A 14,238-nucleotide genomic window follows, 5' to 3' on the forward strand; every position below is an offset into this window, starting at 1 on the left:
GATAAAAAAATATTTTACGCCTATATCTTTTAAATGATAACCAATAAGTTCCCCACTGCTGGACTAAGAATAACTTTTTCCTCTTGAGAAGAGAGTTTGGATCTTATTCCACAACGCGGCTCCAATACCATTTGGTTGATAAACATATGGTAGAATTTCATCCGACACATGAAACATGTTGTTCTTCATTACCGAGCACGAGATGAATTATAAACACTAATAAAACACATGAAATAGTAGCGACGCTTTCCCGGATTTGAAACGGCAGAAAAATAACTGCAATACTAGATATTTATGCGTTTACTAACCGCTGGACTAACTCTGTTCATAAATATTTTTTTTCTTAACTCCATTAAATAAAATGTTTGTGAATACATAATTATTTAAAAAAACTTACATGTACATTTATAAACTTACAAAAACATAGATGTATTTTCAACATTATCCTTGCCTAAAACAATGAAACCATTAAAAAACTGTTCTTTAAAATAAAATAAAATGTTAATTTTTAAATGTACAATATCCTAGTTTCTAAAAAAGCTAAAAGCTAATTTCCATAAAGCGTGTCCTCTCATCAAGTAAAGTGTGGTTTAATTTGACAAAACGCGTAATATTAGTGAACATAAAAGTGGTGCCGAAACCCGGAGATGTGCTTAGTGTTGGGAACAGTGAAATTATCTTACAACAGGCACTATTTTTATTGATTAAATCGAATTCGTTATAATAATTTACAAAAGGAACGTCAATAATAATTAATTACTAATTTATTCGCATTGTTCATACTAATTAATTATCTGCATTCTCTGTATAATAGTTTCTATGTACATACTGTTCTACTCCAACTAAAACTATATGCAGTTAAAGTATGTAAACAGCATAAGATGCCTCATATAATGTTACTAGAATACACAGACAAGTTACACAAGAGAATGGGGCGCCATCTACGAGTAAAATTGTCTTAAATTTTTAAGGCACTTAGCTAAGACTTTGAGAAAGTTCGCTAGTTACCGAGAATAGGATTTGGTCGATCTCATATTCCTTTAACTTGATCATCAGAAAATATCTTTAAAGAGAATCATTTTAATTACAGCTTGCACATTCGGAAATTCTAGATATTGGATTAGGAATAATATAGAAATTTAAGACAGAAATCGTTAAAGCTCTCGGAAGACGATTGTAGAAATTTCTACTTAATTTCAAATTATTTCGATCCACATAGGTACTTAGATTTTAGGAATAGGTAAAGCGAATAAGGGAATTGCAAAAAACTATTACTTGTGTTTTTATTAAAGAATCAAATATAAATAAGATAATTAGAAAGAAAAAACAAAATTTAAGATCCAAAAATCAGAACATTTACTTGGCATAATTATTTTTGTATAGCGATTTTCTACTATTGTGTTAGTATAGCTTTGCCTTTTTCTTTTAAATGTCAAAAAAATGTTGAAGGAAAAAGAAGAAAATCGTAAATATTTTCTGTTAGGTCAATAATGTTTGGATAAAAATGAAAAATTATATTGGCTAGTCCGTCATACCTCTATGTCATTAGCGATTGCCGTGACACTTGACTTAAGTCTTTACATATGTACATAACTTCTCGAACTCAATCATACAAGTAGTTCACTTCTTTGCAATAAATACTATAGTCAAAAATACTCATTACTTAATATTGGTATATTATTCCAGAAATATAAACTATAATGAATCGGTGACAATATAAAATGATAATCGGTTTCTTTTAATATTTTCTATACGAAAAGTAATAATAATATTGCGTTTAACAATATTTAAGTATACCCATATAGTTTATTTATCACCTGATGGTAACTCATCTGTGCTCATATATATTATCACTGATAGAAGTATCCCTACACCGGCAATGTCCCATCTACCGTGCAATAATGAACATGTGATGGGATGTCACGAGATGTAACATGTTATGTCCCTTGACACTGGTTCACTCACCCTACAGACGAGCCGTCTACCACTAAATAGATAAAATATAAATTTGAAAAAAAATCTCTTTTAAATCTTTAAATAACAAAGTTACTATTGGCCCTTATTTCAACGCCTACAAATGGAATCATTATAATGGATTCTTAGAATCCCATTAAACTTTGAAGGTATAAAAAAATAATAATATAAAATCGTTCTTAATACGCAGTGGGATTTTCTTTGTATCGCATTTTATTTTTATGATAGTTCAAAAATATATATTATAAATGTACCTTTTTATTGATTTACCATTTAAACTAAATTCGACAAAAGAGTTATCTTGAATAGTGATAGAGTTAGCCTGGTCTGAAATCGGTCAGGGTATCGCTGAATGTTGCCCATTGGTATTGATGTTCTCGATGATATGATGGTTTTGATTACGTTGGCCATTTCCAACGCGAAAGGCCAATTGCACAGGTAATATTTTTAATAATATTTTAATTTATAGTGCACAATATGAGAGAGTTCAAGCACAGAACTTGTTCGCGTGCTCTCCGAGGCGGAGAGGTGTTTTTCTAATGTGTATTTAATTGTTTATTGGCTCAATCTAGGGTTTGACCTAAGAATTCTTCGATCTGCAGTCTTATATTTGAGCCTCTAGACCAATCAATGCTTTTTGTATGTTTATATTTTCTATATTCACACAAGTAAATAGTCTGTTGTTCAGATAAACATAACCTTCAGTTTTTATTTTAGGAAGATAGCTTATTACATCAATGAAGTAAGAGTTCAATCAAATTGTTATCAAACTCTGGCAAAAATAGTACAGATATGCGTAACTTATTATGTGCAATTTATATAATATCTTGGATTATTAAAAAGTATTTCAGCAGAGTAACACAACCGTAACAGGCTGTGAATGTCCCACTGCTGGGCGAAAGGCCTCCGTTCCTCTTTTTGAGAAGAAGGTTTGGAGCTTATTCCACCACGCTGCTCAATGAGGGTTGGTGGAATACACATGTGGCAGAATTTCAGTGAAATTAGACACATGCAGGTTTCCTCACGATGTTTTCCTTCACCGTCAAGCACGAGATGAATAATAATCACAAATTAAGCACATGAAAATTCAGTGGTGCTTGCACGGGGTTGAACCCACGACCATCGGTTAAGATTCACGCGTTCTTACCACTAGGCCATCTCGGCTTTTTTTTTGAGTAACACAAAGCCCAATCTAACTCGAGAGTATCGTTAGATTAAAAAATATGTTTTTAAGCGCATCTGCATATCAAGCACCCGTATGGTGGCAACCTTTACAACAACAAAACCCATCCGAATTTCTAAGGAGATTTAACGTCTGGCAGGCAGCCTGCTGTTAAAGTCTGCTAAATTTCATTTATATCAGAAATTTATTTAATTATTAAGATATTGCTTGCAGTAGGATTGACTTACTATTATAATGCGAAAGCATCTCTCTGTCATCTGTCTGTATGTTACGCTTTCATGGCTAAATGACTTAACCAATTTTGATGAATAGTATGAAGTAAGCTTGAATTCCAAGGGAGGACATAGGCTACTTTTTATAACTAATACTTGCCCTCCCCCCTGCACCCCGCGGGCGAGCCGCAGTTGAAAACTAGTTTTAAAAATATATGTTCCTACCCACACAAAAACAGCGATGGTTAGTAATTAACGATAACAACACATTTTTGTACATTGATAAAAAAAACAATATTAAAGGTAAAATATTAAAAATATGTATTTAACATATTTTTAATATTTTGATTCTACGTAACAAATTAGAAGTGATTATTGAGGGCTTTGTTAACTCAAAATTAACTCAATTTTGCTCTACCCCGGGATATCAAAATTTATGTTCTCAAATCAACCTTTTGTTTTTCAAGCGAGCATTAATGTAAAAAACAAACATGTATTCAGTATATTTACTTTCGATTCAAAGAAAAAAAAACAATTTAATACGTTTATCGTAATTTCTCAATAAAATCTTTGTTCTTAACCGTTTCATGAAACGGCAGAAATTCGTGTACGAAATAAATTGCTTACAGACCATTTATAATAGGAAATTACAACAGAGAATTCCAGAACGGAAATTTAAAACACAAAGCAAATTTAAGACGTTAACATGTCATTTAATTTTCACGAATCATTAACATCGGATGCAACAAGTTGTTCTTGCAAGATCACATTCGTGCATTGTTTATAACGAATTTTTGTTACTCGTAATCATATTCGTAAAATTTAATCTTTCCGCAAATACCATTTTTAAATTTTGGTAGGGCTTTGTGCAAGCCCGTCTGGGTAGGTACCATTCACTTATCACATATTCTACCACAAAATAGCACTTATAATTGTTGTGCTCCAGTTTGAATGATGAGAGGTGTAATTACTGGTACAAGGGACGGGACATAGCATCTTAGTTCCAGATGTTGCTGGCACAATGACTATTCAAAATAGACAAAATAACGCTAATGTCATTGGACGGTGGTTACCACCATCGTCCAATCGTCGGCGGTTCATTTACCCTTCTGCCTACTTATATTAACTAAAATGACAAAAAAGCAACAGCGTAAAGGATAACATATAAACTTTCCCATTAAAAAAGGTGTTTCTCAACTTCACGATAATCGCTCAAACTGTATTGAAAATTAATTACAATACAAACATTTATACATGTATAGATAGATATAAGTAATTTCGTATTAAAACTAACGGAAATCCGTGATAACATTAAAAAGGCAGCAACCGTTAAACCAGAATAATTTTAATTGTTATATAATTAATCTGTAACTGTAGAGTTAAATTTATGCTTCATTATAAAATGAGGTATAATTTCAAATTACATTGTATACGAAATGAAATAGTAGATAAATTTCATTCCGTAACGCAAATACCGAGTCAATGATTATACTCGTAGTACATAGTTTGTAATACGTGCATACTAAAATAATTCTAGCACAAAATTTAGAACAGGCTTAACAAGTTACGCTTCGAAATTACAATGTTATTGTAAGCTATTTCTAATTATTATATTTGGTAGCTCAGATTAAATGCGGTTCAAATGAAACAGTGTCGAGTATTAACCTTTATTTTGATATGATGAATAGTTTCCGCCCACGGCTTTGCCTGCGTGTGGGGGGAGGCCGGTGTTGGTAGCCTATGTCCTTTTCTGTACCCCAAGCAACGTGTATGGAAAATTTAATGATGATCGATGGACTAACTAAGATGTAAAAACGTAACGAACAAGCTTACGTTCGCATTTATAATATTAAGTTATCGAGCTTAGTTGCGTGCCATTGGAGAGGCCTATGTCCAGCAGTGGACGACAAAAGGATGATGATGATGATGATAACATAATGTATTTATTTTATTTCGATGTGGTTTAAGCTTATATGCGTGTTATTTTTATATTGCTGTATAACATATTAAATATAATATAATATAAAGCAACTTTAAATAATTTTATTAATTTAAACGAAATGTTTTTGACATAAAATTACTTTACGCGGCATTATCATAAAAATAAAATAACACATTTTTGGTGTAATACATTTAATTGATTGAACTGATTCGAAACCGAGACATCGGGTTTAATGATCTTTTGGTATGCTTTATTATATAACAATACGAAATCACACGAAACGTGGTAGCGTGCTTTGTTAGGTATAGTATTTACTTGTAGTCTTGTTGTAGCTTGTTGGCTTAATATTTCGATCTACCCACTATCAGTAGTTTTAGTAAATTGCCGATACCAATAAATATTTTTTAAAAAAGCATTGTTTCACTTTAAATTTATTTAAACTAGCACAGCACTACATTTAGCACTATTCACGTCTTACTCTTTCTTCCGATAATTTTCAGTTTTTCGTTCAGAAATGTAAATAAAAATTAATTATTTACATAAACTTTCAACAAGCATATGGTTAGACTAAGTCAGATTGTAATATATAATATTAGATGTAATACGAATTATTATTAAATATTACTGAAGAGTATCTGTCAATTTTTATATTAATCAATAATAATCTATATTTTTAATCTGGCAAGAAGAACACTGACAGATACTCTTTATGGCGGGAAAATGATATACTTTTAACGAGCATTGCGGATTGCGTGTTGAAATCTAGTTTTTACAATAGTAATCTTCTGTTAAAGGTACCAGGCAAGCCTAAATAAATAGGTACTCAAATTCAAATCTACAAATCTCTACGAAGTGAAGGTTCTCTTGTTTTTACTGCTATCGTGGTTTTAATCTAAGGTAAGCGTATAAATAAGACCTTTGTCAGCGCGCCTACCACAAAGCATTCTACAAGGCTTTGTTATAATATCCTTGGGATATCCTTGAAGCAGTAATATGTTCTTTCTAAGGTATCGTACGATTATAAATGCTAGAGGTAAAAAAGCCTTTTGCACTTTGTAACAAATATTACATGTTTCGTATATTTATTTTAAAGGCTTCGACAATTTTGTATAAAATTTTACAAAGAAGGAATCCTTAGCACAGCATTCGGAGATTTACTGGCCGTTAGTGTAGAAAAATATTACTTCATTAATATATAAAATTAATAGACATCGGCAATAAACTCGTAAAAATAGAAGTTACTGCCCTATATATTTTCACACCAAAAATAAATGTCCATAAAACGCAGTAGCTATTTCCTCTACAGAGTTTTGCAAAAAATAAAGTTTTAAAACGAGCTTGCAATTTATATTATAAAAAAATATACCGATATTGGATCTACAATTTTATCACAATACTTTTTTCTGCAATCAATCTATATACTTCTAAAAATAGTTATTTTAAGGGTAGCCAAGATAGCCAGCCAGTGATTAGAACGCTGGAATCTTAATCGATGAGTGCTAGTTCAAACCCAGGCAAGCATCACTGAATTTTGATGTGCTTACTTTGTGTTTAAAACTCATCTCATGCTCGGCGGTGATGGAAAACATCGTGAGAAGACCTGCATGTATTTCTGCCACATGTGTCCACTATAACGAATTGGAGCAGCGTAGCGGAACAAGCTCCAAACCTTCACCGCAATGGGAGAGGAGGCCTCAATGGGAGGTAGGAAATTCAGACTGTTACTTTTTTACTTTACTAGAGCTTACAATATGTCTTGCTAGTTTAAATATGTTTTATATTCATATTAAGTAGATAGTTCTATTCTATTACTTTTTGTTAGTAATTCTCTAATGAAAAAAATGTGGATAAAAGTTTTATCAGTAAAAACAAAACTTATTTTAATAGAACAGAAACTAGTTGGCTTAAACAGTGTACATATAATTATGACCTCGAGATAAAATTTGAAATTATTCATTTATTTATTTGTATAAATAAATTGTATACAAGGCTGTTTGGGGTTACCCGGTACTACTAATACTGTACTGTGATACTTTTAGAACAAAACTACTGAATTTGTACTGCTGGTCAGATAAATTTTTCGTCTCTCCCATTTTAAATAGGCCAAGCTTATTAAGCCTTTACAAAAACAAATAACTATAGCGCGATTTAAAAGACAACTAGTGCCATCTATTTACGAAAAGGAAAATTAAACGAACATACAATAAAATGTGATTTAATATTGAACAATTTCTCTGTTCAATATAAACAAATACTACTAGTAAAGTTGACCGAGTAAATAAACTGCGAGTGTAAATAAACTTCTTATTTGTGTACCAAATCACATGTTGCAACTTATTTCAACTAAAAACGAACTATACAACTTGGACTAAATAAAAAATAAGGCAATCAAACCATTATGGCGCACAGACTTGATAGGTCATAATAAAGTACCGAGTTCATTTCTAACTTGTTGGGCTATTGCGGTACATTCAGAGACATAATGTTTTGTGCCAAGTAAAAGACGAATTGGAGTAATGCTTAGTAAAATCTTAATAACTAAAGGCTTCATCTTTAAATGTTGTTTTTTTTTAAATATAAAATCGGTAGGTGGACTGGCAAATGGACCACGAATGGTAAGTGATCACCACCATAAATATACATTAGCACTGTCAGAAATTTTAACTATTTCTTACATCGCATCACCAATTTTGGGAACTAAGATTTTAAGTTCCTTATGTATAGTTTCATGGCTCACTCATACTTCAAACAGGAACACAAAAGTGCTAAGTAGGACCGTTGGGCGGTAGAATATCGGATGCATGGCTGATACCTCCCCAGACAGGGTTGCACAAAGCTAAAGTGAATTGCACTAAGTAAAGCTATAAAAATATGACTATTAAATCTTATATACTAACATATGAGAAGAAGTTTTTGTATAATGTTTAACTGAAAAAACTACCAAACCAATAAACACTTGCATCAGAAGATGCAGCGCGTTTCGGAGAAGGCTTTAGTATATAATATTATCATATAAGTAAATGCGCTTCTCAATTTCACCCGGTTTAAATTTAGACTATCGAATTGATACGCGTAAGTTCCATCTTCTTGCTTTTTATATACAAAATGATTCCAAGTTATCAGCTATGTAGACTATTGATGAGTTTAAATTCAAAATCGCTTGCGAAATTGAAACTTAATAGTTTAAAGATATACGAGCCTAGTTATAAACAAGTGAATACTGCACTCCTAACTAAAACACTTTGATAATATTGACTCCAAATTCAGACTTCACGCTTAAAACAGACGTATTAATTTCTTTGTTTTAATGAATATTTATTAATTTAAGATAAACAAAATTTTTTCTACATTTGAATATTCATGATATTTCATTCAATTTGATATTTTACACGTAAAAACAATTTTATAATAATTGTTAAGCCGGCGGATAACGTGGAAGAGTTTTATAAACATTGATCGCACTAAAATGTAGGTTAAATAATTAAATTACATAAACCAACTTGTGTTATTGAACGAAATACAAGCATTTACGGTAAATACATTACACGAACTAATGTGTTTTGATATTCGTTTATCAAACAATGATTAAAGGATTGTTAAATAAACAATCGCAAATGTGTAAATTTATCATTGATACTCAGGTACTACTAAATATCAGTGGGTTAGAACATGTGAATGCTAATCGTATCACTGAGATTTAATATACTTTAATATACTTATTTTGTGTTTATAATTTATCTCGTACTAGGTTTCGGATGAAAATTTACCACAGACGTATCCACCAAACCGTATTGGGTCAGCGTTGTGGAATGTACACCAAGTCACCGGAAAGTCACGTTTCGAGATAGTTTTTTAAATATAAAAATAACTATTATAAAACAAATAGTATTACACCAAGCGATCTATCTATCCATACTTGCCCTACCATTGACTTACATAACATTTTAAGTATGTGTTCTTGAAATGAACGAATCAACTTTTAACCGTTAAGAATAATAATACTATCTATCTTCAAAATTTAAATTTATGAACGATTTGAGAACAAGCTTGTGGAGTGAGTGTCATATCAGAAATTACATGGACTTTTCTAGAACATACTATTAATGAAGCATGAATACCTACGTATAGTTATACTAATGCAACGTGATAAAAATAATCACATATATATCGACAGAGCTTCTTTGTGCCATATATTATGCTGATATAATACATGTTCAACTTTAGTTAGCTTGCACGAAGCGCTCCCGACAGTATGAATGAAGTTTGTTTGCGATTTGTTAGTGAATTTTACGCTCGGCCGCCAACACAGTCGAGATAGATACACTTATTGAGTAAAATATATCTGCTACATATTATTGAATTTAGTTTAGAATTTATATACGTTGTGTCATTGCTTTACAAATGCTGCTGTCATTTATGTTTTTCAATGATAAATTTTCGATTGATTTAGTTAATTAACGTGTAGGTTTTATTTAAAAAAAAAACAAACGAGACATGATTATAATTGATTAAAATCAATCATCAAAATCAAAAGTTTCCACAAGGAGGTCCTTTTGGTTACAAAGCGCAAATCTTAACCGATTATAGCGAGTCCAGGCAAGCAAAGGTTTTTTGTATTCATCTCGTGCTCAGTGGTAAAGGAAAACATTGACGAAACCTACATATGTCTAATTTTACTGAAATTCACCCACATGTGTATCCACCAACCCACATTGGAGCAGCGTGGTAGAATTAATACCAAACCTTTACCTCAAAAGCGAGAGGCCTTAGCTCATCAGTGAGACAATTACAGGCTATTACTTTACTATATACATTTTCAATCATCAATTTATTTTTGGGTGTATTGTTGTAATGGAAACCAATTATTCAGCCCATTATTACTGAGGCCAAGTTTAATAATGTCTCCTAATATTTAGGTTTCTTAACATTAAAGTTACTGTTATATCTCTATTATGATCAACACTATTTTTTCTAACAGTTCCCGGTGATTAGCATAGGAATACAGGAAAATACTATCTAACAAGATTTCTCTTGTTGGAAAGTTGATATGATTTTTTTTTATATCATTATTAATTGGGCAAATAAGAAAGCTTCTGTTGAACATTCAATTTAGAGATAAATTAACCGCGATCGAAATTGTTATAGACATAACAATATCTATTTTAAAAAGTCGCTCTTATTTTAAAATACGCCGCACCCACCACGACCTAATTGTGTTTAAAATTATTTAAAATAATATATATTTAGGAGATTACTTGATCCATACAACAGCGTTTATAATATATAATATATATAATTTAAACCCGTTATTATGTTGGTAGACAGAAAGGTAAAGTAATTAATTAATTACTGGCATGACTTGTGATTTGATGAATGTGTTCAAATGGGTGTTTGGATTTTTAAGAGGAATTGAATGAGTCATTTACCTCAATTTGTAAGATTAGGTGTTCTATTTTTAGAAAGTCCAATTCGAAGTTTTTATGAAATCAGTTTTCATTTCTGGATGCTAAATACATATACTAAAATGAAAAATTAGGTATGATTGATATTTATAAATAAAATTATAAGATCAGCGTGATATTATTTAATAAAAGAAGTTTTGAAAGATAAGTTTATATAAGTAATATAATACAACAAAGTAACGTTTCAACAAGTTTCTTTTTAGTCCACAGTTCTGTTTAATTAAGAGGAACATATTTAATTTGTATACCAAGCCGATTCTAACAAAGAACCCAGTCGGAATGTTGTTACATGGTAACTCGGGGAGAACAATGAGAGATAAGACAGGACAAGTTTTCTCGTAAGCCCTTTACCGCACGCAGTGTTACTCGACACAAAAGATTTTGAGAGGTTGCTTGAAAATATAGAACAAGTACAGCTATGGGACTTTTTTGGTTGTATGTGCAACTTTTTTTTTTTAAAACACGTTTATTTTTTAATCTATACTTGTAAGAAATAGAATTATATATTACGTATCTTTATTAAATATTTTGTTTTATTTATAACATTTATAAGAAGTTGTTTATTTGTGAAATTACGTGTGTATGTATTGACATTTTAAACTAAATAACAAAAAGGCGTATACATTTTTTTTTTGTTTTAGCTTACTGGTAAATAACACTTTTGAGTACATTTTCTAACATCGTACAATCAACTTAGGAACAGCAGGGCCACGCCCAAGAGATCCATGTCCAAAGATATACCGATCCCTCGAGATCCACCCACGGATGAAATTTGTTTCATCGCTGTTTGAAAATATACTGGAACGGTACAGCTGAGGCACTAATATTTAATACATTAAATTAAATTTGTTTTGTCTTACTAAATTTCAAAACAAATCAATATGATAATACATTTGTATTGAAAAAATTGATAAAAGAAGAAACAGAATAAAAAGCTGCCTATTTTATAAACTATCTCTATGAAAAGAAATATCCTGAAGGAAGTGGCTGGAACTTTATATAGAAGGAGAACTGGATGTTTTAGTATACGTTTGGCTGTGTCCAGCTCATAGTAGCATGCGCAAGCGATCCCGTGGCGCTCCTCGTTAAGATTGAAAAGGTACTGTTTTTAGTTGGTATTCCGATGCTCAGGGCGCACTCGGCACCTTGGACACCGGCAACTACCACATACACCGCCCCCCCCCCCCCCACTGTTTCCACGGAGGAAACGCGTAATGCGTTTTCCCAGCGTAAAAAAAGGCTATGTCCAGCAATGGATTGAGACTTTCGATAGGCAAGCGTGATGGAACTCGCATAGGAGAAGTATTCCACTATACTTTTCCGAAGTATATATATTTTTTCGCCCGCTACATGTATATGTAGCTGAATTACTCACAAATTTCCTCACGATGTTTTCCTACACCGCCGTACACGACATGAATCATAAACACAAATATTCGTTATAAATGTGCTTAATATAAATCCCCTATTTCATATAGAAAATTAGTTTACTATAACATATAATAACAAAAAGGTTAATACCGTATTCATCGGCTGAACGTCGCAAAAAATAAAAACATTTCAGTTAGAACAATATAAGTAAGATTCATTACATTAATTTAGAAAAAATAATTTAAACTTACCCAAGAAACTCAGCAGTAAATATGTACACAGCTTCATCTTCCCAAAGTTCCTGTAAAGAAAAACAATTGTTAATCATCAGTGTTAAACTTGAGCGAGGTTTAGCAGCCATCTGTACTTAGTATGAATAAAAATAAGATGTTTTAGCTTACATAATATTTAATGTATAATCGTGCTAAAAGAGTTAACAAGATCAGTACCTAACTGAAAATCGATGAATAAATGATGACTTTATTATTTATATTGTGTGGTCATGAGTTCTCTATTGATTTAATTAAGAAACGCAAGCCACAGGGCCAATAGACGTTAAAAGTCCACTTCACCCATGTAATAAAAACCTATAAGATGCTATATCCCTTGTACCTGTAATCAAACAATTACAATAGTTCAGTCGGTTCTTAAACCGGAAGAGAGCAATGTAGGCAATACTCGATACCCAACTAGCACAGAGCCCTACAATCAGGTAAAAGAATAACCTGTCTATGTATTACGTATATTTTATACCAAAGTATCTAACAAAACATGTGTACATGCAATTTTTCTGTCGATTTTTTACAGGACTGTAGATGCTTTCGCGGGCTTAACCTACAATTTTCACTTCAGAATATTTCTTCCAGACCGTAGTCGATATATGTAAGAACTTAACTTAAGCGAATTTAACGTAGCGTCGAACTTATGATTTTCGTATCGCTAGAATCCGACTAAAGTGAAAGAATCACCAAATACCAAGGACAACAGAACTAAACATGCACTTTCAATTTTCTCAGGCCCATTTTAATGTAAAACATCATTACTAAAATAATCCCCATCATTTTATATAAACGTTTCGTCGTCAAATAAAGTGAGCCCACTTTGGGTAATACTCGATCTTTACCCATGAGGCTTCTTGAATCAATTTTGATATTATCCTCGTATAATTCCCAGCACAAAATTTATTCAATAAGGCTTTTACAAACATTTTGAACAGTCATTTTAAGAGATTAATTGAAAACAAATTTATCACCGGTTCTGAACGCATATTCTGCTGAGAACAAACGCCAGTAAACATAGTAGTTGCTGCTATACACAGATTATTATTTACATTTAAATTTTGCATATTATATAAAACCTTTTTATCAAATGTTTTGTCTCTACCGTTCCATAAACGTTAAACTGAATAAGTGATAATTGTAAAAATATCTGACTGATTCTAACAAAATAATGAATATAATTCATATTATTTGATACAAAATCATCCCGGAAATAGTCAAGGGCTTCAAAATTATAAATCACTCGATATCTTTCATACTAATAGATATATCTATTAGTATGAAATATCTTAAATATCTGTTACGTTCCTTCGAAGTAATAAGCTGTAAGACATTATAGTATGAATAAGTCCTAACTGGTGAGCTAAAGCTTGAAACTTATTCCATCATGTTTCTCCAATGGTTCATGGTTACATTTTCCCGCCATAAGTGTCGCCGGGGTTAGGGGGTCTCTGTACCCCGAGAACCCCTTAGAATTTAGAGGCCTGCAGAGGCGGGCCTACCCTCGAGACGTCACGCTAGTATGCGCAAGCGACGTGTGGCGTCCCCCGAAAAGACGGTGTGGGTACCGCTGGTTTTTTAGCGGGTACCGCTGGTTTTTTAGTGGGTATTCCAGCGCCTTTAGCATCGGGAGTCCCACATAACCCGCATTTCATGCGGGGGAAACGCGTAAATGCGTTTTCCAGCTAAAAAAGGGTTGAATCTACAATCTTTGGCTAAGATTCAAATGTTCTAACCGCAGAGCCATCTCATTTATAATAGTAATGCCTATTAAAATATTAAGTATAATATACTACAACATAGTTACTTATCTAAC

At 32.1% G+C, this 14,238-nt stretch overlaps 1 protein-coding gene across 1 annotated transcript in view; it reads right to left on the reverse strand.

Moving 5' to 3' along the window:
- LOC126775142 (cell adhesion molecule Dscam2) overlaps positions 1-14,238 on the reverse strand; it is a 232,919-nt gene that overhangs the window by 160,059 nt on the left and 58,622 nt on the right. Inside the window, exon 2 of the mRNA XM_050496926.1 lies at positions 12,396-12,445. Coding sequence (XP_050352883.1) covers positions 12,396-12,432 — 37 coding nt within the window. The 5' untranslated portion in view covers positions 12,433-12,445. The remainder of the gene's footprint in view (positions 1-12,395; positions 12,446-14,238) is intronic.

The sequence above is a fragment of the Nymphalis io genome, chromosome 17 (genome assembly GCF_905147045.1).
Source record: "Nymphalis io chromosome 17, ilAglIoxx1.1, whole genome shotgun sequence".
In the NCBI taxonomy this organism is placed as follows: domain Eukaryota; kingdom Metazoa; phylum Arthropoda; class Insecta; order Lepidoptera; family Nymphalidae; genus Nymphalis; species Nymphalis io.